This window comes from Zeus faber, assembly GCF_960531495.2.
Source record: "Zeus faber genome assembly, chromosome: 7".
Classification (NCBI taxonomy): domain Eukaryota; kingdom Metazoa; phylum Chordata; class Actinopteri; order Zeiformes; family Zeidae; genus Zeus; species Zeus faber.
Window position 1 is genome coordinate 30,475,347 of NC_137203.1, and position 26,198 is coordinate 30,501,544.

Below are 26,198 nucleotides of genomic sequence, written 5' to 3' on the forward strand. Positions count from 1 at the left end.
GGCACCGCTGGTTGCCACCAGAGATTGCAGCGAATGTGCGCATAGGGGGGGTTCATTCAGAGTGACCCTGCCGATGTGTTCCGCCACCAGCGACCAGTTAAGTCAGAAGCACCCAAAACATTACGGCTATTCTGTAAATAACAAAGGAGGCAATGGCTTCACCTTATACAAATGTGGCACGTTAATGAGGGCTGCTAGCTAGCGTCTGACATTGACTTTAGGGGGAACAGGACCTACAATACGACCAGCATGTGATTGAAAGCCGCCAGGGGAATGCCTGGACAGCGGCGCAAATTGGTCAAATGAGCTCGTTTGCGATCATTACGAGCCATTAATCATCCCCCACCACGTAGCACATGTTGACTTCTCACAGCCGAAATGTCTCCACACTGAGAGCGAGACAAAGAAAAAAATAAAAATAAATGGCACGACAGTAAAACCTTCAGCTGTGATGTTTTGGCTCGGTTGTAGCGAGCGCAGGATAGTGGCGCATCCGTGTGACAGTTAGTCTCTCAGTTTCGAGTTAAGATAAAGGGCAGTGGCGGGGGATTTCGGGGCTTCCTACCATCTGACGGGGAACACAACATCGATGCAACCAGCGCACGCTTCGCACTATGTCTAATTTCCTCCTTCCCTCTTTGGTCGACTTTAAAAGTCGCACCTCGATAGTAAGTAGTGCCACTGAGAATTTTCGGGGAGGAGGGGGTTGGGGGGAGGCATGGGGGGGGGGGACGCTCGGTTTAGCGAGCAGGAAGTGGGGTAGCAGATGAAAGAAGATCCGGAGAAGAAGACACTCACTTTGAGGTCTTACATCATGCAGCAGCTTGCGATCTGCAAAGATAGAGAGATAGAATGAAAATAAAAGTAATAATGAAAATAGGAAGAGGTGATTAAAGTGCCAAGAATTGAAGTCTGGTCTCATGAAATGCCCAGCAGAGACTGAGGCTCCAGCGTTGACGCCATGCCAGATAATGACACCTTTCAGGCATTGTCCTCACATCATCGCTGATCAGAGGCAGCGAGTCTCGAGGAAATCCTCACTTAGGGTTACTGAGAGTACAGCTCCTGCAGAGTTTATCCACTGAAGGGCAAGTAGAAGCAGTCATGAGGGAAATGATTGAGCAAGAGTAGGCAACTACTTCACAAAAAAAAAAAAACTACTCATGTCATCACTTCTCTCACCCTGCATATCGGGGGAGGGACAGTCTTTTTCAATTGACGAAGATAAACATAGATAAACATAATTATTGGATTTAATACAAATTTTCAGTTAAATGACTCAAGAAAAACACCTGTTTATCTTTTACACTTTCGACAAATTCTTCTTCTTTAACAAGACAAAGATGATCCCAAAATTCGGCACAGTTAATATCTGCATCATACATTTTTTTGTGGACACAATAGTGGCAATTGCTCTGGAAACTGAACTGTAAATAGCATATAGACATAAACAAAGAAATGTTTTGATTGGCCCTTCTCAATTCAAAGTAATTTCAAGACTTTGTGGACAGACTGATTTTTCATATTTACCCCGTAACGGTTATTTAAAATCAGATAAAATTGGAGAAATTTTCCTCGCAATGGAATCACGTAAAAGCAAATGTAGTGAATCTTAGTTAAACTCAATAAAGGGAAAACCTGCTTAAGAACGGTGACGCAAGTGTTTTGTATTTTCCACTTCTGCAGCAGAAGAGTGCCCAACCACTAGGGAAAATCCTGGTTATCTCCTTTTGAGAAATCCTGGAATACATTCTGGAATACCAACTTTGTAATTATTTGGATTCGGCAACAATCAACCATTCAAAAACGCAAAGCACTCTATTTTGAAATAGACTTTTGCGAGAACATGACATAGGCAGTGGAATCATTTCGTTCAAAGATAAATAATCCGATACTAAAAATGTAGTTAAGGTTAGTATTTAACATGAATACATACTACATAGTACTCTACATACTACATGTACTACGTGTAGATAGCATTGTATGGAGTTAATAGTCTCAAATCTATTCATGAACTTGTAAATAGACTTATGAATGTCTTAAATAAGTACTTTTATTTGGAAATAAAATCAATTATTTTAAAATAAATGTATACTGGAAAATAATGGATTTTCAATCTTTTGCAATTAAAAATCAATAAAAAAAAAATCTGGAGGTTTAGCTGAAAAGGGGGGAGGGGTGGAATGTAACACGCGCCGAGTTTGGGTTAATTTATTGGGTTGTTTATAAGTAGTTTTGAGACTGGGATTCTCATGTACCGCCATGCCCCTATCGACCTAGAGGGGGCGATACACATGTTGTCCGACCAATAGATTCCTGAGTCTTCAAACGTGCAGATAAATAAATTTGCCACGTGACGATTAAACCTTGCACAGACTTTGCTAACAGAAAGTGCAAAAAAGTGAAAGGGGGGGAGGGAGGGGTGGAGTGATAATGAATGATAATGATAATCATCACACCCATAAAGTCGAGCGGAGAGGTTTGGTTGGGTGGGAAGGAAGGGGCCTTACTTTGGGTACACAGTCCGTCGGTGCAGTTCTCCGCGGCCTCGCCGGCCCCCTCACATAGCCGGCCCCTGTGCCTGGGCGCTGGGGAGTCGCACTCCCTCCTGTGCTGCCTCTCGCACTGGCTGCTGCACACTGTCCAATCCGCCCACTCGCTCCAGCCCCCGTCGACTGTGGGGGGCACATTTCACACACAGGTGTAGAAAAAGGGGTGAGCGTAACACACACATTACTCAACTGGACTCAACAGACAGCCCTGAACCCAATATGATAATAGCCAGGTTTCTTGATGGAACTAATATATGGAGGCCATTCGCCGCCTTTTGAGCGGGAAGACAGAAGGTAATTTCCCTTTGTGGCATTCAGCAGGATCCTGGCTACACTTCACGTTGCTTTCAGCTCATTTAAATGCAAATTCATGAATTTGTATGTTGTTGGGTGGGGTGGGTTGGAGAATGATGGCAAGGACTTTTGAGTTGACCAGGGCAACTTCTCGGGGAGTTTCGCAAATTTGTTCCTGCAGATAGTTCCCCCTGTGACTTGCTTCTCTCATTTGGGATTCACCCCAATGACTTGCTCATCCCCGCAAAACTGAACTCAATCTTGGTAGCTTAGAGTAACGCTGACCGTATCTGAAACACATCAAAGCTGTTAGCGTTCATTTTAGGTCATTTGCATTTTAGGTCTACTACATACTGACAACTACATACTTTTTTCCACTTTAGGGCCATACCATGACAATCACAGTTCTTACTGTGTTCTTACTGGATGAATATTTCCTGGAAACAAGTGTGAAAGACTCCAGCCTTGTTTGATAACTGGTGCTGGTTCCTTCAGAACTGTTTAACCGACTAACAGACTTTGCTGGCTTTGTGGGCAGATGACGCGTTCATGATTGTACTCGTTAGCGGCCATATTGGCTTGGAGTTGGGCCTGCGCAGCTGTAGCCTTATCCTACACTGGCTCATCACATTAAGTCAAGGGAGTATATCTGCGGAGTCATCGATTTAGTCTGAGAATCGCAGTTGTCTCTTGTTCTTCTCCCACTATCCCGCACTTTTTTCTGGGACATTCTCATTCGCTGCAGTTCGTTTTCCTCTTGTCGGGTTGGCTCACGTGGGCCATCGACTCTGTTAACGCTCTGCATGAAAAATTGATGAAAAAACGTGTCCTACAGGCCTGTTTCCTTGTTTGAAATACAACAGCAGCTGTAGCCCTCTTTGCTCCTGCTTGTTGTCTGTTTCGTTTAACATATTGGTACATTTATATTTCCTTTTGCCACCCTTTGTCGCTTTCTTCCTCCATTTTTCTTCCATTGCGAACCACTGTAACTGCTCAGCTGATCCAGTCACATAAAGGCTATGCCAGCTGTTTTTTCCCCCTCTCCATTATTATTCCCCTTTTGACCTCACATACTTTATCTCGCTGCCTGCTTCAGTCTTTCTATCTCTTTCTTGGATTTGGCACACCTCCACATTTGGCCTCATCTCCTCCTCTGTCCGCCTACGTTCCTTGAAACAAGCTCGCCTCCGTTATTATCGTCTGTACCTTGGTGTTGAATACTTAATTTTAATTAAAAGGCTTCGGGCAGCTAAGAGCAAGAACAAGATGACCACGAAAGCTTTCACACACTTTTCTGCCATCATTCATCTGCATCCATCTCTACAGCTAAATCACCCTTTACTCTCAAAAGAATTCTATAAAAAAGGATCCAGACCTTTTTCTCTACCTCCGCCCCCCCTAGAAACCATTCCTCCATCACCCCAATTTCTCTCCTCCTGGCAAATAAAAGTTCTCACCTATTTTGGGGAGAGATGGGGGTGGCTGATATCAGAGTGGTTTTACTTTGTAGATACCTTCAAACCCCTATTTCACCAAATAGAACTCATCGACTCTTCCCTAACCTCTGACAGTAGCTTGACATCTTTTCTCTCTGCCCAGATGAAGAGCTGCCATTGCTCTCTGGCAGAAGGTCCCTCCCCCTTCTCTCTTGACCGATTCTCCTCTAGAACACTGCTGCTTACCCCATCCCTTCTTCTATTACTGTCATCCAGCTATCCATGCTCGCTGCCGGAGCAAAAAGATCTGTCCTGAAATAAGATCGGAGGTCTCCCTTATCTTTGTTATTTTGTCCGCAAACTGCAACTATGCATCCGAATAACTGCAGACAGGTTGGATGCCACACATTGGTTTTTGGTGTTCACTGGACTGCCATGAATGAACGGCTTATAACACGGTGGCTATGACTTGTAATCTTTCAAATTCTGAATTTGTTTTAACCCTAACATGGCACAACACACCACACAGGTGAAAGTTACAGCGAGTTGAAGGATGACTAATCGTACAAGAGTACTCGTACTTTCATTCTTAGAAAACATTACTGCCGTAGTGGAAGATTAACAGTATCCTTGGTATGTCCAATACATGGAATAAAGGGATAAATCCAGGATAAACCTTCAAAATGTTGTAAATGCTGCTGAACACTGAACACCTCCTGTACCCAGTAATGACACATTTCTAGTAGAAGCTGCACCTATAGTAATACATCATATACATAAACTTCAATTATTCATGTCGGATGTGGGCTTGGCTGAGTTAAGGCATTTAATTATTATCTACTAATAGCATTATGCAGTTGTTTCTAAATATTCTTTGACCTGACTTTCTGAAGCTTTAACACTTTTTCAGTCTATTTATCTTCTTTTCCTTATCTTTACCAATGGCCACTCTGAGGTCCCAGGGATAGCAAATGACGTGCTTGCATCTTTGAAATACAGTACATCTTACAGAGAAACTATATGCACCCTCTGCTACACCGTAAAATACCGCAAGTATTGTGCGGCACTGACTTGGGCAGACGGCATTGCAGGTTATCTTCTGAACGGACATGCCCTCGCAGAAGGCCCCTCCATTCAGGGGCGCAGGGTTGGTGCAGGTGCGCGATCGCTTCTGGACGCCTCGGCCGCATGGCACGTTACAGGAGGACCACTCGGTCCACAGCGACCATCCTCCGTTCACTGCAGAAGGGAGGAGACAAAGTAGACTAGTGGAGAGAGGCCATAGGAGTTAGGGCTGTAAACAGGGTGATTTTTGGGGGGTAAATATTCTTACAGGAGCTGGAATGAAGAATCATTATGCATGCTGGGAGTCTAGGCAAGATGACAAAGCACAGCAGCTGGGCCAGACTTAGAGCGGCACACTCACTCCGTGCCAGACATACAGACCCCTCCTCCCTAATTTCCAGTTCAATGCTCCCACTGCTCGGATTAAGATGAAGGCGAGAAAACTTGAGGAACCACATAACCGCAGACCACCACAAAACAGAACGGTGGGCGCCGTTTCTAAAAGGCCGGGTTGAATGATGCGGCGGACAAGTTGGAAGCCTTATAAAGGTTGCCCTGAGACTTTGACCAATTTGAGTGCTCTGATTATTCTAAATGGTTAGACGCAATGATCTTTCCCTGACTACACTACAGCGATTGGAGGCGGGCTAAATGCTTTGGAATGCTATCAAAGCTTGTGAACCGGCGTTGCTGCGAGGCCTCTGGTGGATAAATATTTAATAAGTAACACTCCTTTTAAATGAGATTAAGACACAGTGGCTTATTTTCTTTCATAATGTGCACATTGATTCTAAATGAGAGGCGGTAAATTGACTCTTTGAATAATACATTCATTGGATTGAGGAGGAACATTTTTCTCTTCACAGAAGCGGAAAGAATGGGCACCGCAATCATTCAAGGCCTTGCACAGTCAACTAAACAACCAAACAAATTGACCGGACACGGGAGGTAAACATCTGGTTCTGGTGTGTTTATTGTGAGAGGCGAGCATGGCGTCCATACCAAAGACGATCACTGTGGCCGTGGCGCTCCGTCTCTTGGCCACGATGTTGCTGGCCAGGCAGGTATAATTGCCCGAGTCGGATAGGCGAGCCTCATTGATGATGAGGTTGTGGTCAGCTCGGGTGTCGATGTTTTCATCAGTCAAGGAGCTCACCAGCTCCTCGTTTTTCAGCCATTCCACCTACGTGAGAGACACGGACACGGAGTAATATCAAGGCCTGGAAAGGGAATTTTGTATGCCAACAAGCCCGACAAACAAAATCATACATCGAAGTTAGATTATTCAGTAGTGGTAAAAAATAATGGATCCATTGCACAGAAGTCCAATGTTTAGGATTTCAAATATTAGACATTCTCCCATTCTCGCCTCTTATTGTTGGAGTTTGGAGGAGCAAATTAAAGTTGAGCAATTTCTTGAAGGTATCAGGCAACAGACTATTGCCCTTTTACCACCTTATAAAACCAACACAAACATTTCCCCAAAATGAATCACAAAACCAAACAGAACAGTATTGCTTTACTTATAAAAGCCCTTTCTCTATCTTCACTTTCTTTACATTTGGCCTAAAACCACCTAATCTCTAGTAAGTCTAATCTCCAAAACAACTGAAAGAACATGACGAACACAAATTGTGGGTTTTTAACCTAAGTTGAAAGTTATTTTATGGCAGAACAACACAAGTCAATGAAATCCTGTTCTTCACATACGAATAAGAATTATAATTCATTAAAGCCCAAATTGAACAACCAACCAGAACAACCAGAATTTAATTGAGCGGTGACTTTGTTTCCCAAGGCTGATTCGTCAATTTCTACAGCCCATTAAGGGGACACAGCGTTTGTTTGGGTGGGCTACACCCACCCTCGCCCCCGATTAGAAATGGGCCAGGTTTGTGGTATTAATCTTTTCGTGAAAGTAGACGTACGGTTCGAAAAGATTCATATATTCTGCAACTAGAACATAACCTGGGACAACACCAAACTGTTGCGCAGTACAGTACATCATCGCATCCAGCAGCCATTCAACCCCAGCTAGGCAGCCCGAGCACCAATCCCAGCGCCATTAGACAGTCAAGAGGTGCACTATAACCAATTACCAGAAACCGAGAGGAAAACTAATTATGAATTACAAACTCAGTGACGCTTTGGTGCTTTTGGCCCTGTTATAGGGAGCTGCATCGCTGCATTTGCAAATTACATTTGCGGTGCAGTGAAATGGCCCGGGCTGATGGATTTATAGGAAACGCACAGATGCACCTTATAATAAACAAACACGCGGGCCGGATTCGAATCGGAAGCGCCGGCGGGCTCGCAAACACTGCATAAATAGAAGTGCCGCTCAGACCTTTGAGGGGTGAAGGGTGGCAGGTGTATATTGACAACGGTAAAAAAAATCATAATGATCAATGCAACACAGAAATCCGTTTTTTTTCTTTTCACAGCTTTTCACGTCAATTGTGCCAGTAACAGTCATTCCGATAATAGTTGTTTATTTATTTATTAAAAAAAAAGAAAAAGAAATGGTGAAAGGTACAATAATGGCTACCCAAGTCACCCATGCCTTGAAGAAAACTTGGAGGATAATCTTCAAAGGCTTCCAGATTCTGCTGTACAATTAAAAGATACCCTTTAGGCGAGGGGGCTCTGTCAGAAGCAAAGCGTTTAGCGGATATGATAGATAAGAAGGTAGGGGTGCGGTGCTGGTGAGGTGGGCGACTGAATGGGAGCGCCTCGACCCCCCCCCCCCCCCACACCACACACACACCCTCCCCTCCACTCCACCCTCCTGCTCTTTATGTATTTATTTCAATTTCATCCTGGGAGATTTGCAACTTGAAAGAGGCAATTAACATGTGGCGCAAGCCAGCGCCATCGCCACTGCTGCTGCCGCCCTCCTTTCACTAACCCGCCCCAATCACCCACCCACCCCCAATAGTTTACTGTTTCAGGGCGACCCCCGCTGTATACTAGCTGTCAGTAGACTGCTAACAGCCTCTGGGAAAAGATGAAAAGATTTGATCAGCAGAAGGCGAAACAGAGAGAGAGAGAGCGCGATGGAGAAAGAGAGGGAGAGTGGGAGAAGGAGCGAGAGGGAGAAAGTCAAAGACAAAAGAGGGAAGGAAAAAAAAGACAGACAGGGAGAAAGTGAGGTGGGGGGGGCGGGGGTTAGGTGTGACAAATACAAATTAGTCCCGGTAAGTGTGTGTGTGTGTGTGTGTGTGTGTGTGTGTGTGTGTGTGTGTGTGTGTGTGTGTGTGTGTGTGTGTGTGTGTGTGTGTGTGTGTGTGTGTTTGTGTGTGTGTGCCTGTGCATTTGTGTAGGGCGAGGGAGGGAGAATGTGAGAAAAAATGAGTTGCCTAATTGTCACATTTGTTTCAATTAGGCACTGGTCATCGATGTCAGTGTTGACGGAGGGCTTTCCGGGGGCGGCGGCCTCCCATGTGCGGAGGGCTTCCTGTCCATCTGATTTCATTACCACCGACTCGCACTCAAGGTCGCCCTCTTCCCGACACCCCTCTCGTCCGTTTAGTTTAGGGCGGGTGCACACACACACACGCAAAAACACATACAGACTCAGATGTATTCCACACACACACACACACACACACACACACACACACACACACACACACACACACACACACACACACACACACACACACACACACACACACACACACACACCCTTCAATGGAATGACATTCTGCGCTGATTAGATGGTCTGGAATGCGCCGACAGAGGTGCAATTAGAGGATAGACGAGTGGTGGGAGGCGTGACACGGCGGACATCATAAAGACTTATGAGGTGGGCGGGGTTTTCCAGCTTCTGCGCTCATCTTTGTATCTCTCTGTTACACTCCCGCAACCTCCCTGGCCTCCGAAGTTCAAGGTGACGCCCCCTCTGTGTCACACTCCAGGCTTCAGAAGCACTGCAGTGAGGGGCTGCGTTGATAGCTTGACGGGATTAACTTTTACCTTAGTCCTACTCCATACCTTGCCGTTTTCCACCATTGTCAATAAAACAAATTCATAAATTACATTTATTTTTTGTACCACAATTACGGTTATACGTATAGGTGACTAAGTTATTTTATTCTCACCAGCACAATTACAAGGAGTTACTGGTTCTCTCAGACCCCCCTGGAAGATGATGGCAAGACCCACCGAGCATTGTGCTGGGAGATGCGGTGACTGAGCAGGGAGCTAATCCATCCTGTGAATTCTTACCATGACTATAACAATACACACATACACACACAAAGGCATGGCACAAACACAATTGCAAACACACACTCCCATTTTTGCACACGCAGATCCGTAGGCGGACATCCACAAACACACAGGCACCATGCACACACAAGTTGGCGCTCCCTCGGCAGTGTGTTTATCCGGTAGGACTGCTGAGCCAACAGCGGCAGGTTGTGTTGGGAGGTGGGGGGCTATGTGCAGCTCGGCTCTGTTCTCCTGCTCTGGAGGTTAATCAGAAAAAGATATGGAGGAGGTGGGACGGGGGTGGGGGGGTATACACAAAGCGAGGCTGTGCCAGCTCCCCACAGCCCCGTCACTCCCCAAAATGCCACCACCTCCTCCTCCCCTGGGGGGCTATATAGCTGCGCTTTTGCCATTCCACCCGATCCGTCTTATCTCAGTGAAATAAATAGAGGGACCTCCTGGCTGTTGCTGTTTGTGGTTGTGGCTTGTATTAGGGGGTGGGGGTAGAGAGAGTTGTAATTGCTTGGCTGATTAACGGAGCACATCATCTGCTCTCTTGGACGCCTGCTCTGACCTGCAAAGAAGTAATAGAGTCCATCAGGTATCAGACTTGGGACAGAAAAAGCAAGAACGGTGCAGAACGGTGACTCTGCATTAAAATGCTTTGCGTTTTTGTTTATTAGGGGTCCGGCTCACAGGGCTGGAAGCCTTTTGTTTTGGCTCAGATTTTTATTTTTATCCATGTTCTTGGCATTTTTTGGGATAAAAGTATCTGAAACACAACCACAGTACGCACAGACATGGTTGAGGTCTCGCTGGAACCGGGACGTTTTAGATATCTTGTGGCTCAAGTTTGATCAATATCAATGTACATTTGGAGCAGGAATTAGTAATAAACTGTTCAAATTTACTGGAAGTTGAAAAACGTTGGCACGACATGATTTGTTTGTGGAGCAGGGCGTTTTGTGATATCATCATCCAAAGTTATATAAAAGCTTCGTCAAAGCTTCATCTGTCTGAAGTCATTCACATCCTGCCACTTGCACTCTGTAGACTGCATAACATTTGCTACACGTGGACAGACAACCCCAGCCAATGCTGCACTAAATGGAAACTCGGAAAACTGTAACCCGTGCTGCGTTTCACAAAACCCCGAAAACTGAGAGCTGGTGTGGGAGCATGGTATGTGAAAGCACTCTGTCATCCCACTGGTCAGCGTCAAGGAACGCATCATAGGAGATGTCTGACTAGGCAGGAAAATACAAAATAATCAGAGATGCTAGATCTTTTGTCGGGGTGGTTACTGATTATGTCACACTACAAAGGGTAAAGACACCCATTCATCGTTCCTGACGTTCATATTCGGGCCCAACGCTGGAAATTTGTTGGCCACAACATATTCTAGTCAAATTCAGGCTGAATTCCTGTAGTCTGCTCACGACATTACAGAAACTCGGAAAACTGTATTACGTACCTAATGTGACTACTGGACCCTGTGTAATGCTGCCTGCAGCTATATATACAGTACATTTATTTTACCCTGTATTTTTTTTAAGGCAGGAGTCTTTGCATAGCTCAATGGTAGATATCGGTAGATATCATAGTTCGCAAGACCCCCGGTGAGACCCACCTGAGGTATGGCAGAGCAAAGGGGGATGCATCAAGGATTCCAAAAAAGCTTTTCATTCATGGAAGTTGAAATTGGCTCCTACTTTGCGCTGTTCATTTCATACTTTCTTTCAAAGAAACCGCAGCCCCCCCACCCCCCCCCCCCTTTTTTTTTTTTTTAGAGGAAACTCATTACTCGCTTAGAGCTAAAAGATCTACAGTGCCTTCATTCTGGCTGATACCTGTGAAGTAAAAATGGGGAATTGGTTTTGAATCGAGAGCACCAAGATGAAATGGCAAATCACCCGGTCGTACATTCTATTAGCCGCTGAAAAATTACAACCCCAACCCAGCCAGCCCCCACCCGACCCTTGGATAGAATATTTGCATATGTTGACATTTAAAATCCCAAAAAACAAAAGTATCTTCTATGAAGACTAACAGGTTGCTTTTTCCAATAGCGCATATGTTGTAATTCTACATTCTATCCATATTAGAAAGCCTGACCTTTAGGATTTCATCGAGCACCGTCTCGTCAGGATGTGATGAAACATTTTTTATTATTCTCTGGGAATTATCTAGTAGCTAGTAGAGTCCATATAGGAAAAACATGTACTGTAGAGTGCAATTCTGGAAGCAGGGTTGCTTTAACTCTTGAGTGTATATTGTCATCGGAATATGGGGAATATAAGATGTCCTTTTCATTCCCTGATATGTCACAATGTTATTCATGTGACATGAACTTTGTACAGTAGAACTTTGGACAACTGCTACACACTGTACAAAAAACGGAAACAAGACTGTTCACTCCCTGCTTTCGGGAAATTGGATCATTCCGCCATCTCGCTACTTCCTGTTTACAAGGAAGACGAGGGACGTAAAGTGGTTGTTGGACCAATCAGAGGCCACGCTTCAGGACGCTCTGACTGACAATGACTGGGACATGTTCAAATCAAGTTCCAGTGACGTTAGCGAGTTTGCAGAAGTAGCTGTGAGTTTCATAGCTACGTTAGTGGACAGCATCATTCCCATGGTGAAAATTGCGGAGGGCGGTGACGGACGCTAAATGGACGTACAGGGACACAGTGAAGTGACAGAAGGAGCAACGGGACACCAGACCCTTATGGCAGGGGCTGCAGACTATTATGAACTACAAGAGCAGCCCCTCCCCAGCTACGAGGGTGGACGCCTAGCCAACGCACTGAACTCCTTTAATGCGCGGTTTAGAGGCTGGCAACCACACCGTTAGCTCGCAGGCTAATTGGAGTTACATTGCTTGGAATGAGCGCGCACTCTCAGTGTCTGAGCATGACGTCAGGAGGGCTCTGATGCGGGTGAACACCAGGAAAGCTGCAGGCCCAGATGGCATATCTGGGCGAGTACTGAAGACCTGTGCTAATCAGCTAGCCCCAGTGCTCACTAGGATATTCAACGCCTCCCTGGCCAAGTTGGTGGTCCTGTCTTGCTTCAAGAGATCCATCGTCATCCCTGTCCCAAAGATCACAGTCTGCTTGAATGACCTCACCTCACCCTCACCTCGGTGGTCATTAGGTGTTTCGAGAGGCCGATTAAGGATTACATCTGTGCCTCCTTCCCCCGCACCTTGAACCCGCTGCAGTTCGTGCTGGCAGAACCGATCCACAGACGACGGGGTCTACCAGGTACTGCACACCACACTCACACACCTTGATAGTCAGAAGGCGGGGCTATGTGAGACTGCTGTTCATCGACTTTAGTTCAGCTTTCAATACCAGAGTCCCCACCAAGGCTGGCTGTCAAGCTGCGGGAGCTGGGACTGAACACTCCGCTGTGCCTGGATCCTGCACTTCCTCACAGCCCGGCCCCAGATGATAAGGGTGGGGAGGCACATGTTCAGCTCCCTCACCCTGACCACAGGATCCTCCCAGGGTTGTACCCTCAGCCCCCTATTGTACTCCCTGTAAATACATGACTGTATGGTCAGGGCCAGCTCCAACACCATCATCAAGTTTGCTGAGGACACCATTGTGGTGGGCCTGATCAACGATGATAATGAGAAGGCCTACCGTGAGGAGGTGGCTGACCTGTCACTGTGGTGCCAGGACAACAGCCTCCTCCTGAACGTCAGCAAAACTAAGGAGCCGATGTGGACTTAAGGAGGGGATTACAACCGAGGACACACGCGGCATTGGTGATTCATGGGGCTTCTATCTACAGGGTGAGCAGCTTCAAGTACCTGGGAGTCCACATCACGGAGGACTTAACATGGACTTTACATACAGACATGCTGGTAAGAAAGGCGAGGCAGCGTCTCCACCACCTCAGGCAGTTGAAGAAATTCAGGGTCTCGATGAGGATCCTCAAGTCCTTCTACTCTGGAGCAGTGGAGAGCATCCTGTCAGGCAACATCATTGTACTGCTCAGGATCAGTGGGCCCTGCAGAGGGTGGTGCGTTCAGCCGAATATACCACTGGAACTACCCTCCCCTCCCTGCAGGACTTACACCTACACCTGGAGGTGTAGTAGCAGAGCCTGCGGGATCATGAAGGATCCTCACCACCCCAACAACGGACTGTTCCAGCTGCTGCGAGCGGGCAAGCGCCTCTGCAGTCACACAGCGAGGACAGAGATTGAGACCGAGTATTTTACCGCAAGCCATAAGGACTGTCAATGATGAAGTCATCAGGGGTCCTCACTGAGACACACACATAGGCTCCATTGCCTTACTGTACTGTATGTAGCATACTGTACTGCATACTGAATCACTGTTCTGGGTTACTGCATACTGCGCTGTATTGCTGTTCTGTTTCGGTGTTACTGTATTGCTGTGTTGTACTGTGTATACTGTGCTGTATATCTCCACACACACTACCTCACTTTATTCACATGCCACTTAACTGCACATATCTGAATATACAAATAGCTCATCCCATACACATAAGTCTATTCCCTTTATTTCTATTTTCTACCCCCACTCTGTATTGCCTTTTTGAGTCTTATTTTATTTTATTTTATTTTATATTATTCTTTTCTAACTGCATTATGTTTTAGGAATCAGTTAGTTTCAGTTAATTAGCTGGGTAGAAATTAGGTTAGCTATTATGTTCAGTTTAGAACTTATTGTGCATAATCTCCGGGTGCGTTGCAATGACATTTCACTGCATATATGTATGAACGTATGTGCATATGTATGTGACAAATAAACTTCTTGAATCCTTGAATCCTTGATAAAAATAAATAATAAATAAAAATAAAATAAAAAATAAAATAAAAATAATGCATTTAATTGTCACAGCCGCTCAAATTGAGGTTAATTGCGTCAGAAAATCTTGTTGCAAACTGTTTAAAAGTTAAAGAGAGGTTTGTCCAAATATATATATTGCTTGAAAAGAAAAAAGAACAGGTCGAAAGACCTCAACCGGAAAAATAATTGGATATGAAAGCATGATGGTGAATCACGTTCAGCAGTATCTTGCGTCTGACACTTCCCTCATGCAAATAGGCCCCTGGTGTGTTTGGAGACACTTTGCAAAATAGCGTCTCTTCCCCCGTACAAACCGTTTTTTAAACGCACAATACAAAATTGATCCATTCCAAGTGGTACAGCATTCTCATTAGCTTACCCGGACACCGTTGCTGAGCTAAGGGGGATTCCAAGCGCACCCTTTGGATGAGTAATGTTTACACAGCGCTCCAAACCACAGGCCCACATTATATTAGGGCCTGGCGTCCATCCTGCAGTGGTCTCTCTTAAACCTTACACCACCGCGCTGGGCAGTTACCATTTTAAATATTTCATGGCTGAGTTGTGCCCATGAAAGAAGAAAAATAGATGGACTGGGCTGGAAAAGCCCGGACGGCTCTCTACATTATTCAAGCCTTTCTTTCATGGCTGAGCTCATTTGTGTTGACAAAGGACTAGATGGGAGATTGCGACTCCTGCCTGTACCTCTCAGATTGAACTATTTTTATCCTCACTGCGAATTGTGAGATGGAAGAATGACATCACTCTTCCATTTTCACGTTGAATCATTTATACAGCCTGGGGAGGGTGTTGGGGGGGGGGCACTGACCTCTGCCAAAATCTGCTCCCAACACAGCACATATCAATTACACAGTCGTATTGAGCCCTGAATATCACCACCTGACATATTATGGGAGAGAGTGCACTTAGAGAGACGGTATCTGAAATGTTATAGATCCGCTTTGAAAAGGGAGAAAGCTGTAGTTTCTCCAGTTGCTCACGTGATATTTCCTGCCAAAGGTTACTTATATCAACCAGGTGCCCAAAGTGCCTTAAGTACCCTTCAACGCGATACAGTTTGATTTAAACATTGGACGATCAACCGTTTTACGAGTGCACGGACGTCATCATACGTATCTCAAACTTCACACACGTTCTTCCTGTGTCGGTTGCAACAATCCTTCACAGGTCATGAAGGGCACAGCTGAGGCAGAGAATCAGCACTCGCAGAGGATATCTTGTCAATACAGCGAGAGTCACTCTCGCTCAATAGGGTCGGTCGTCACAGTCTGGATCCCCAGTCGCCCTGATCCCCTAACGTAAGCCGCTCTCACACCTTTTGTGGTTTGGGAGGGGAACATGGGAGCTCCAAGACTTACCTCTGCCACGGGAACTCCCTCTGGGGGGCGGCAGTGCAGAACGATCATCCCCTTGATTGGCACCTCTTTTCCCTGCGGGTCCTGCTCAAAGTTTTTCCTCAGGTCTGTGTGGGGAGATAAGAGGCAGCCGTCAAGTGTCAAGTGCCATGGTCAGCCTTGGCCCCAATCTTCCCCTGGCGCTGATGCCTGGTCGGCCCCTGCCTATGGCTTTGCACTGGGTGACCTTCAAAAACCTGCTTTAGCCCATATAGGATGGAGAGAGGCTTCCTGGGGCTCTCTGCAGATAATCTGTCGACAAGGTGCTTTGGAGGTTATTTTAGATGGATGAAGTCCATAAGGACTGCACTGATCTTGCTGAACGCTCCATTCTTGTACCAAACCCACTTATCTTTGTTTGTACAAACAGAAAGTTGTTTTCTTCATGGGATTAGCATTACCATATGACTACCTTACTGGAATGTAAATACAAAGACATAATATCCCTATTTACAAGTTGACTCTGATGATTTCAGAGAGTATATCATCCCTTCTATTATTTTTGAGAAAGCACTTTGCGCCAAATATTGACTGTTACAGAAATTAAGGGTTTGCTTTAATCTGCAGTTTGTCAATCGGTGGTCTTAAGAGGCAGACAGAGCTCTCTGAGTCGAACAGTTTATTTTGGGAAGTCAGAAATATATGAAAATGTACTTGGCGGAATAAAGGGATTGTGATTCAGATGTTCCGGTACTCACAGGCAATGCGGACAGTGGCCTTGCGGCTCTTGGAGGTCCCCAGGTGACTCCAGGCCACGCAGAGGCACCAGTAATCCTCAGGGCCATGGAAGTCCTCTACCTGCTGCCGCGACACGTTGATCATCACCTCCCGCACCTTCAGTCCTGAGGCACACAGGGGAGCGCAAGACAAGGATAAGCCCTTTGCATCACCTTAACCGTAATGAAATAAATAAATAAATATATATATATATATATATATATAAAATAAATCTAACATTAAGTGCTGTGTTGGTCAGTAAGGACATCTAAAGAGCAACTATCAGGTTTTTTTTATGAATTTACATTTGGCACTTATGGAGAATATGGTTTGAAAGAACAAAAGAAAATACTTTTTTACAGGCAGAAAGGAAAAATGTAGGTGTTGTGTTTGTGGGTAAAAATGGCACGCAATTGCAGGGTGGTGGTCAGCAGGCAGGTCAGTCACTTAGTTTCACAGCTATTTAGGATGGTGAAGTACTATGTTCAGGATTTATTATTAAGTATCTACCCAAAAAAAATTTACAAAATGAAGTCCCATACCAACAGAAAAAAAATTATATTCTAAAGTTAAAGAGAACAACAGAGAAATGTGCGTGATATGGGGCCGAGTGTTTTGTTTCATTTAAGTAGGAAACAAAGGAAAAAAATCAATCTAAAATCAAAACACACTGTCTCTTTTTCTAAAATGAGGAGAGGTTCTGCTGCGGGGAGAACGGCCGCCCTGTCACTGCTCCCCGTCTCTCGCAAGTCTCTCGTCTCTCACTCCGCAGCGGAGAGGCGGGGCGCGGTGACGGGGCGAAGCAGAAAGTGTCTTAGTTGTTCACATTCATTCATGTTCACATTTTTTTTTTCCATAAAATTAGGAAACTCCAATAAATAAATAAGATCAAATCTAAAATAAAAACACAAACTGAGCGTCTGACCAGATCTCTTCTACTTGAGTGTACAGGCTATGGCTACCAAGTAGCCATTCACATTCTCACCCCGTTATGTCACGTTCAAGTTAGTAGGCAATTTCAGATTTTAAGGTGGGCGTGGCGAATTCCATTACCAAAATACAGCTGTTATTCGAAGAAAAAAAACCATTTTTCTTTAATCGATACTCAATACTTGTGCAGGGTCGGTATTGGTGATTAATTGTTTTTTACAGGATGAGTTATGCATGCAAGTTTCTTAGGGAGGCTCAAACGCTGCTTGGGTTGGTTCTTCTCCTCTTTCACTGAGATGGCATAGCTAATGAAATTGGTGGCAACGCATTCCCTCTGGGACTGCGACTGTATTATTAGCGTGCTCGATGCTGCTAACAAGAGAGGTGCCTTGAAACAGCTACAGCAGCCTTAACCGTTAATAATGTTGATTTGACCGCTTCAAACGGTGCAATATGAAAAGCCTTGTTTGAAAATGACACGATGACAATGAAACGCATTACTAAAAAGCTGGGGTGGTCATGCGAACCCAGCGTATTCCAGAAGTTTTTCTTATTATATCAGATCTGGGGGGGGGTGGGGGGGGGTTCTATTTGAAAATCCTCTTAGGGAACACGCTGGAAGCCCCCAGTTTAAATCTTTGCCACTCTGTCATATGGCTTTAGATCGCTGCGCAGCACCCATTTTTAATCTGAGTCATCGGCTTAGAGCCTGTCGTGTGTATTTTCTCCCTGCTCCCCAGAGCCCTGGAGGCCATAAGCCCACAGCTGGATTAAAGGAAAGGGATGTGCATTGAGCACAAAAACTAAAAAAAGACCAATCTGTTCAGAGACAGTGCGTGACACACACACACACACACACACACACACACACACACAAACACACACACACACACACACACACACACACACACACACACATATCCTAACACACTAAAAAATCCATACAACCGCAAATACAAGTGTACAAGCACACAGGTACACACACACACACAGACACACAAACACACAGACACACTCACACACACACACATACGCGCGCGCGCACAAAAGCATGCACTTGTGGCCCTCATGCACCCACTCTGATAAATAACACTCTAATCTGACATGCTCTTAGTAAGTCAAACAGCCACACACTGTGTCCGCGCAGCTTGTGGAGCGTGCAGCAGACTTGTGAATGAATACCAATTAAAGCTAAGTGAGTGGCAGCAGGGAGGAGGCCGCAATGCCACGCTGGTGTTTGTGGGGAGATGAAAAAAAAGGAGAGCCCTTCGGGGCAGGTGGTCCCCCTGCCCCACTGGGTCTGAATGACAGGAACATTGAAAGGTAGAGAAAAAAGAAATTGTGCAATTCTCTTGCGATTGTTTTTATTTATTTATTTAGCACCGGAGCTCGGTTTCAATGTTGATGTATGACCGGTGTGTGATTGACGGTCCCCAGAGGACAATGGCGCAGCAAAACAAAAGGCCCTCGGTGGGACCTGCTCCCCGCTCCCATCCCCAGCTGTGTGGGCGATAGAGGAGGAGGAGGTACTTTTCAGAAAGAGGAACAGAGAGAAAGAGAGAGGGAGAGAGAGAGAGAGAGAGAGGGAGAGCGAGAGAGAGAGAGAGAGAAAGAGAGATAAAGAGAGAGAAGCCCCTTTCCCACTTGCACTGAAAGCCGTAAATCCACTGGCAATGTTCCGTAATGGCGTAATGTGGGAAAGGGAGTGTTCCGATGTTCCGTGAAAGTCGTTCTGTAAATCACCCTACTCTCAACCTAGTATCATTTTTATTGGAAAATTCCGGTACGGCTGTGAATGGAAGTGTGTGTGAATGGAAGCAGTAACATTGTCGGGACAAGCACGTAAATGCAGGGGTTGAGCCAAATTCGAATACCACCAATGCACAAATAGTTCACTGAAAAAACTGATTCTGACCTTGAGCAGTTGTGACATGTTTTAATCTAGTTTATTTCATAGATTTTAATGTATTATTGAATCGTACTTATCTTTTATAATTACTAAAAAAAGGTATTGCCCATGCTTAAAACAAGCTCATTTCACTCAGTTAAAAGTAATGAGAAAATAATATGTACAATTTAATTACCGCATAATTATGTCTTATTTGCGCATGTGCAGGCAGATGTCGCCACTTTGTTCTGGAGGTGGGGATTTTTTTCCCACCCAAGGATTTTCGTGGCTCCTTGACTGCAGTATATACAAGGTTCTCCATTTTCGGTAAGTAAGCAAATCATAACCATAGGTGTGTATTTTAACTTAAACCTGGTAGGCTTAGGCGATTGGACAAATATATCACAAACCGGGACAATTTGGAATGGTTAGCCAGAGCATGCGAGCCACAGCCCGCGAAGCCAGAGCCAGCGAACCGGAGCTTACAGCTTGTGCGTTCTAATAATTTAAAGAAAAAGTGCACTCCGACTCAATAAAATATGATATATTTTACAATATGTCCATTTGATTTGTCCACTTGAAAGGGCAGAACAGAGTACCTTGTGTGAAGTGCTTGTACGCACAGGACGCCAAAGTGTAAAACGTAAAAGTTCTGGTACTGCGTATACCAGTGGGTACTGGCCAACATCAAGGACCATTTTGTCCCCTCCAAGGACCACTGTTTAGATTTTAAGTCCATGTTGAAGTGGTCACAAAAGTGGCGGTCACAAAGTTTTAGTTGGTCTCAGTTGTCCGCACCCTCAGCCCCTGACGTAAGCAAATCTTTAGTCTGTGTTCGCCAGGCGCGGATTTCAGAAAAGCGAAAATAATAACCCCCAGTGTATAATTTTTGAGAAAACAATAAGAAAGATTTGTCTAGAAAAGGTTTTTCTGTTTCTGACTTCACAAACCATAGTTTAAATTCGTCATCAAATACGATCTGACAATGTAAATAACAATTATAACACAATTATAAAAAAAAGGGACATTGTACTGTACAGGGGTTTATATTTCATGTATTGTTGTAAAAATAATGATAGTAAAAAAAAGTAGTGTGTGTGATAGAAAAAGGCAGTGGGGGGCAGGAGGTGCGGGGTGCCCCTTGGTGAGCCCCACTACCATGGGGTAGAAACTGTTCTTGTGGTTGAGGTTTTGGTCCTAATAGACCAACCAGCCTCTTACCAGATGGCAGATTCTCAAAACGGTGGTGTCCAGGGTGGGAAGGGTCGGTCGCAATTCGCCTCCACTCTTAAATGCCTTCTCCTAACCAGCATTAACTTTTTCGGCAATTTGTACTACAGTAGCTCTTCTGTGGGATCGGCTTGCTCCAAACCCGCATCAATAAGTCCATGAGCGCCAGTGACCCTGTCACCGGTTCACCTTGGACCAGTTCAAAGTCACTCAGATCTTTACCCTTCCTTGTCTTATCTTTGGGTTACGGTTAGGGTGATCAAAATCCATCACAATCCAAATCATATCCATCACGTTAACTACTCTTATTGAGCGCGCACCGGTGCGTACCGGCACTTCTCTTTTCTGATAGGATTTGGATAGTGATATCAAAGATAAGATAATGATGTTAAGTAGCATTAGGAAAAAAAGTCCGATTAGAGAACAACGTACAGAGCAGACACAGACATGGTGGGCAGAGGAGAAGAGACGCACTTGCAGTGTGTTGAAAAGTTTGTCTATTTTCAGTGAGCCGGATTCAAGATTCAAGATTCAACAGGTTTATTTTTCACATACATATACATACGTTCATACATACATGCAGTGAAATGTCTTTGCAACGCACCTGGAGATTATGCACGATAGTTACTAAACCGAACAGAATAGCTAACCTAACCAAACAGGATGATCCTGCTCACTGAAAAGAGCCGGCTCTTAAGGCTCCCAAGCATTTCTTTTATCTATGAAATTGTATGAAATAATATTTCATATAAACAAAATATTATTGTGTTTGTATATATTGCAATACAAAAATAACATTATTTATAATTATTTAATGTGACTGGACAAGTGTTTTCTTTACAAATCAAGGCTCGATAGGGTTAGGGTTAGTGCTAAAAAAAATACACGTTTAAATCGAAGTGAGTCGTGTATTGAGAGATGCAGACTCCTCTACAAAATTTACTTTAACACGCTTAATTCTGAAGAAATTTTCATGAAATTGAGTTTGTTATCAACATGGGAAATTGAACACGGTAATGGAATTAAATTAAATCATATTTTTCACTCACTACCATGTTTAAAGGAAGACGATATCATGCGTGCCTCATATTGCACTTTAATTCAACAATTGAGTATTGAATATTTTAAATATTTTAAGATTATATTCAAACATTGGACATCTTGAATGTTGTTTTCATTTAAGGCCATTGGCAAGAGATCCTTGCTTGCAGCGTTTCTCCCTTATTCTTTCTTTCCTGTTTTTTTGTTTTTTTGCTGATCCGAAAAATTTTCCGATCCGTGACTCAAAACAGTGATACGATCAGAACCGTGAGTTTTGTGATCCGTTGCACCCCTACTGCCTATCAATTGTTTTCAAGCTCAAAAAATACAAATGATATTTGACCGGAATCCCTCCCATTTGTCCGGGACATTGAAATCTTCCAGGACATGACCGGCACCAATTTGTTCAAACGGAAACTCTGGTTTTCTCCATAATTACTTCACTCAATAACTTCAAACTAAATTCCAACAATTTCCATAAATCTTATTCTCTCCTTCTCTTTAAATAAAACGTACCCTGCTGTCTGCTTGTAGCATCCACTAAAGCTTTGGAAGTATTCATGTCTGATGTAATTTTGAAAAGCTGTAAAGTGATTTATAATCGCTCATTAGAGAAATATCACACTTGCTAGAAAATAGTCTAGCAGTGAATAAATTAGTGAAATTATCCTCAAAAATGAATGCCATGTCTGTCTGTCCTCTCCCAGCCTTTTAATCTGCCATTTGTTGCATATTTTTATAGTAATAGTAATGGAGCTATTAAAATATGGACATAGCATTGGCATAAATGACTTTGTAGTGATCTGATTTGAGTCATGGGCTTAACATGTTCTGTGCTGACACAAGTTAGTAAGGATTGGACAATGAATTACTTTTTTTCATCAACACACTTCCATTCATCTCTTTAATTCCTGCTCTTTTTTTTTTTTAATTGATTAATTTATTTATATTTTTTCCTCATATCTGATCTGATGTTGATGTGACGTGGAAGAGAACCTAGATAACTCTTTGGAGACTCTCTTGGTTAGTGCATTTCACAAACAAATCTTCACATCTATACTGATCACAGCAGTATCGCTAAGGATAAATGTTTTGTAACTGTGGTACCAGTTTTATCTTTCTTTATTGCTTCCCATGGTTATTGGCAAATGGCAAAAGAAAATGATTGAACGATAAATAGGGAATAAGGAGGAGCTCAATGGGGGTATGTCTTTGGCATATAATTCATAGAAAAGTGCTGTTATATTCATGCTGAAAAAGTACCAGTAGACATAGACACTCTTCATGTTTTAGCTTCTTGCTTGGTGTGGAAGAACTCCAAAGCAAACTGAGAACGGAAAGTCTGATAATAAAGTTCACATGGTGAATGAATGCAGACAGTTGCCTATTTACTGTACTCTTGCATCAATTTGAGATAATGTATTTTCACTTTATAAGGAGCCATACGGTTGAGAATATTTATATAAAAATGAACAACTTGCTGCACAGTGTTGCAAGCAGGTACAATTTTCTGAACACTCCAATTTCAGAATGCTCTGACATCCAATAATTAACAGACAGTTGCAAAACAGAATGGCTTTGACCAGCTTTGTGGTGTGGAAATGAAATCCACAACAGTAAAACATGGTTGTTTTTATAGAATAATGTCAATTTGGCTTTGTCTAGTGAATTTCATTAATAGGCTAAAACATTTATCCATCAGTTTGGTTCTTTACGATAAAGCTGGCTTTATTCATTATTTTTCTTATCATCCAATAAAAAGACCAAAACCAACAATGTGTGAGTCCATCTCTCAATCCTTTCTGACTTCTGGCATTCAGTGCCAGGAAGACGTAATTCTTTAAAAACACCTCACAAATATAAAGTTTCATTCAGAAAAATATACCTTATGACCAGACTTATCTTTAAGGATTAATAGGTATGTGAGCAAGGTTAACATTTTTTACATACAATAAAGAATATGTCATTAAAATGTAATATATTGCATAAATACATGTTTTTTTTTCTCCTATTTTCGTACACTATACAGGACATCCAAGGAGATGACATCCTGAGAGACCTGCAGAAATCCACCGTTGGCATCTATATGTCATCAACAAGGAGGGTGGACAAAGTGGAGATTTTGATGACATTGGCATTCATGTTGAAGGAGTAATCAATCCGGACAATCTAAGATTGGAGCTGTAGCCCGAGCTTGTGCAATAATGCGGGGAGACAGCTACCCACTGAACATGGCTTACCCCAAAGAGTTGAGATTAGGGTCGGGACGATAACCACATTGCAGCAATACCGCGGTATTACTGAGCTCATCACCGCGAATAATATATATATATTTTTGTATTACATTTTTTTTGCTGGTGATAGCTAAAGGATTCACACGTATACAAATATATTTATGATTCCCCTTATTTACAATTCCTCAATGAAATGTTATCCCTGTGCATTTTTGTAAGCGTCTATCTGTTTTATCCTGTAATGCACACTGACTGACTCCTCACCCCTCTTGGATAAACCACGGGACCGCGGTTATATGCTGCTTTTCACCGCAGTAAAAAGAAAAACAAATCACACCGTCACATGGCCTTCGCTGAGATACTACGATGATGAATTCATTCAGAAAGTGCTCTTGCAAATGAATGGTGAAAGGCTTTGCCCAAAAGTCCTTGGACTAAAGAACAAAATCGGGGCTGAACTGTAGGATATTAGCTGCATTCGTGAACCCTTTTAAGCCACATTGTTATTTTTTGTTTGAGGGGTGATAAAGAACATTTACTATGATGTGAAATGCAGCTCCAAGTGAAGAAGAACTTCTGAACTGCTCCTTCACTTTCCCCACCTGGGGATTGAATTGGCAGCTTTCCAGTCGCACGCCAGCTTCTCTAACCTGTATGCCACTATTACATAATCAAGACATCATCAGATTTCCTTAGGAATGTGTCTTGTGCCTTGAAAATAACCCAGGCTGAAGAACAAAGTTAGTTGTGGACCGTAGAATTAACACAGCCACTGTTGTGAACATTTTAAGTTATATGAGGCATTTTTTGGAATATTCACTCAAAATGAAAATTGCAACGCTGGACATTCACTCAGTAGAAGTGTTTGCAGTGTTTTGTAATGTCAGCATCAGCTCCTCAGTGTTTGCTGTCTTCCATCTATGGATGGTTCTGTTACATTTTTTTTTGTTTGTTTGTTTTTTAAGAATGGTACTGGTAGGTTGTTGTTTTTTATGTTAATAATGGCACTGGTACTTTTCTTTTTGCTCAAGAAAGCAAAAAAGAGTGAGTTACATTACTGGGACTCTTGTTTGGGTGAACAACAATGTGTTTTATCTCGTCTCAGACCATGAGAATGCACTGACAATGTTGATGTTTTATGTGAATGTTTGTGTTGCTTGGTAGAATCTGAGCATCAGATTTTATTTCCTCCAATTTCGTTTTTTTATGGAAGCTTTTATATAAATAAGCTAAGAGTTACTAATGTAATAAAGGTTTCAATTAGTACAAGTTGCACTTGAAGTGGCAAAATAAAGTAAGAGCTGAAAATATTTGGTTTTCTTTATTTGTCTGAATATTACATTTACTGAAAGTTAAGATACTAATAATAGCTAAAAAATGTTTAATTAGATTGAACTTGATCTTAGTATGTAGAAATTAAACCATTAAGTTGATCTATACATATTCATAAATATTTATCATTTACATTTATATATATATATATATATATATACAGTGTGTATATATGTATATATATATATACAGTAGTACCTTGACTTACGACTGTAATTGGTTCCATAAGAACGGTTGTATGTAAAAACAGTCGTATGTCGAAGCAATTTTTCCCATATAAATTATGAAATCATGAAGGGTGAAAATAAACAAAATACACAGCACAAACACAGTAAATATGAAAAAAATATCGATAAGCCACAAACTATGTGTGTTTTGTCGTGTATAAGTGTATAAGTGTGTTTTGTTGTGTACATCATTGCTGCTGCAGCACTGGAATTTCCCTTTGGGGATTAATAAAGTATTTATAACTTATCTTATTTTATCTGAATGTCCATAATTAATCTTAGTATACTGAAGATAAGAAGCATAAGTAATTCCAATTAAACCCAATTTAGTTGGAATCTCTTAGAAAATGAGAGTAAACTCTACTCAATAGAATTCTCCTGAAATTACTGAAAAATAATGAATACACTTTAAAGTGTGTAAGTACACTGGAAGAACACTCAACTTAAAAAATATATATCTGAATTAGGATAAATACATTTTGTGCAACCAGCTGACATGATAAAATCAAGTAAATTCAAAAATTATTTGTTTTCGGGAAGAAAAAAAAAAACATTCAGAAAAATGGTGAGTCTGACCCGAACCGTGGCGCTCGGCTGCAAAGATGAGGAACTGAAACACGTCCGGTCTCTACGGGGGCTCAGTCCCGGCTCCGTCAGCGGAGGGAACTGAGTCTGTCTGAGAGGGGCGGGGAGTGGGGGAGGTGGAAAACGAAGCTCTGGTCTCTGAGAACCAGGAGAAAACCAAACCAATGAAGATTGTACGTCTGTTGCCGACAGGTTGCCCAAATGAT

The 26,198-nt window shown here is 43.1% G+C and overlaps 1 protein-coding gene and 1 pseudogene across 2 annotated transcripts in view; one reads left to right on the forward strand and one right to left on the reverse strand.

The window, feature by feature from the left end:
* Positions 1-26,198, reverse strand: part of unc5db (unc-5 netrin receptor Db) — a gene marked incomplete at its 3' end in the record, with an annotated part of 158,165 nt that overhangs the window by 38,607 nt on the left and 93,360 nt on the right. The window contains exons 3-8 of the mRNA XM_080004321.1: positions 16,507-16,650; positions 15,773-15,876; positions 6,350-6,530; positions 5,354-5,521; positions 2,511-2,675; positions 799-831 (exon numbers count right to left, since the gene is read on the reverse strand). Coding sequence (XP_079860447.1) covers positions 799-831; positions 2,511-2,675; positions 5,354-5,521; positions 6,350-6,530; positions 15,773-15,876; positions 16,507-16,650 — 795 coding nt within the window. The remainder of the gene's footprint in view (positions 1-798; positions 832-2,510; positions 2,676-5,353; positions 5,522-6,349; positions 6,531-15,772; positions 15,877-16,506; positions 16,651-26,198) is intronic.
* LOC307232621 lies at positions 16,928-24,312 on the forward strand (annotated as a pseudogene). The gene is made up of 3 exons: positions 16,928-16,963; positions 23,644-23,874; positions 24,207-24,312. The product of its transcript is annotated as an uncharacterized misc_RNA (transcript).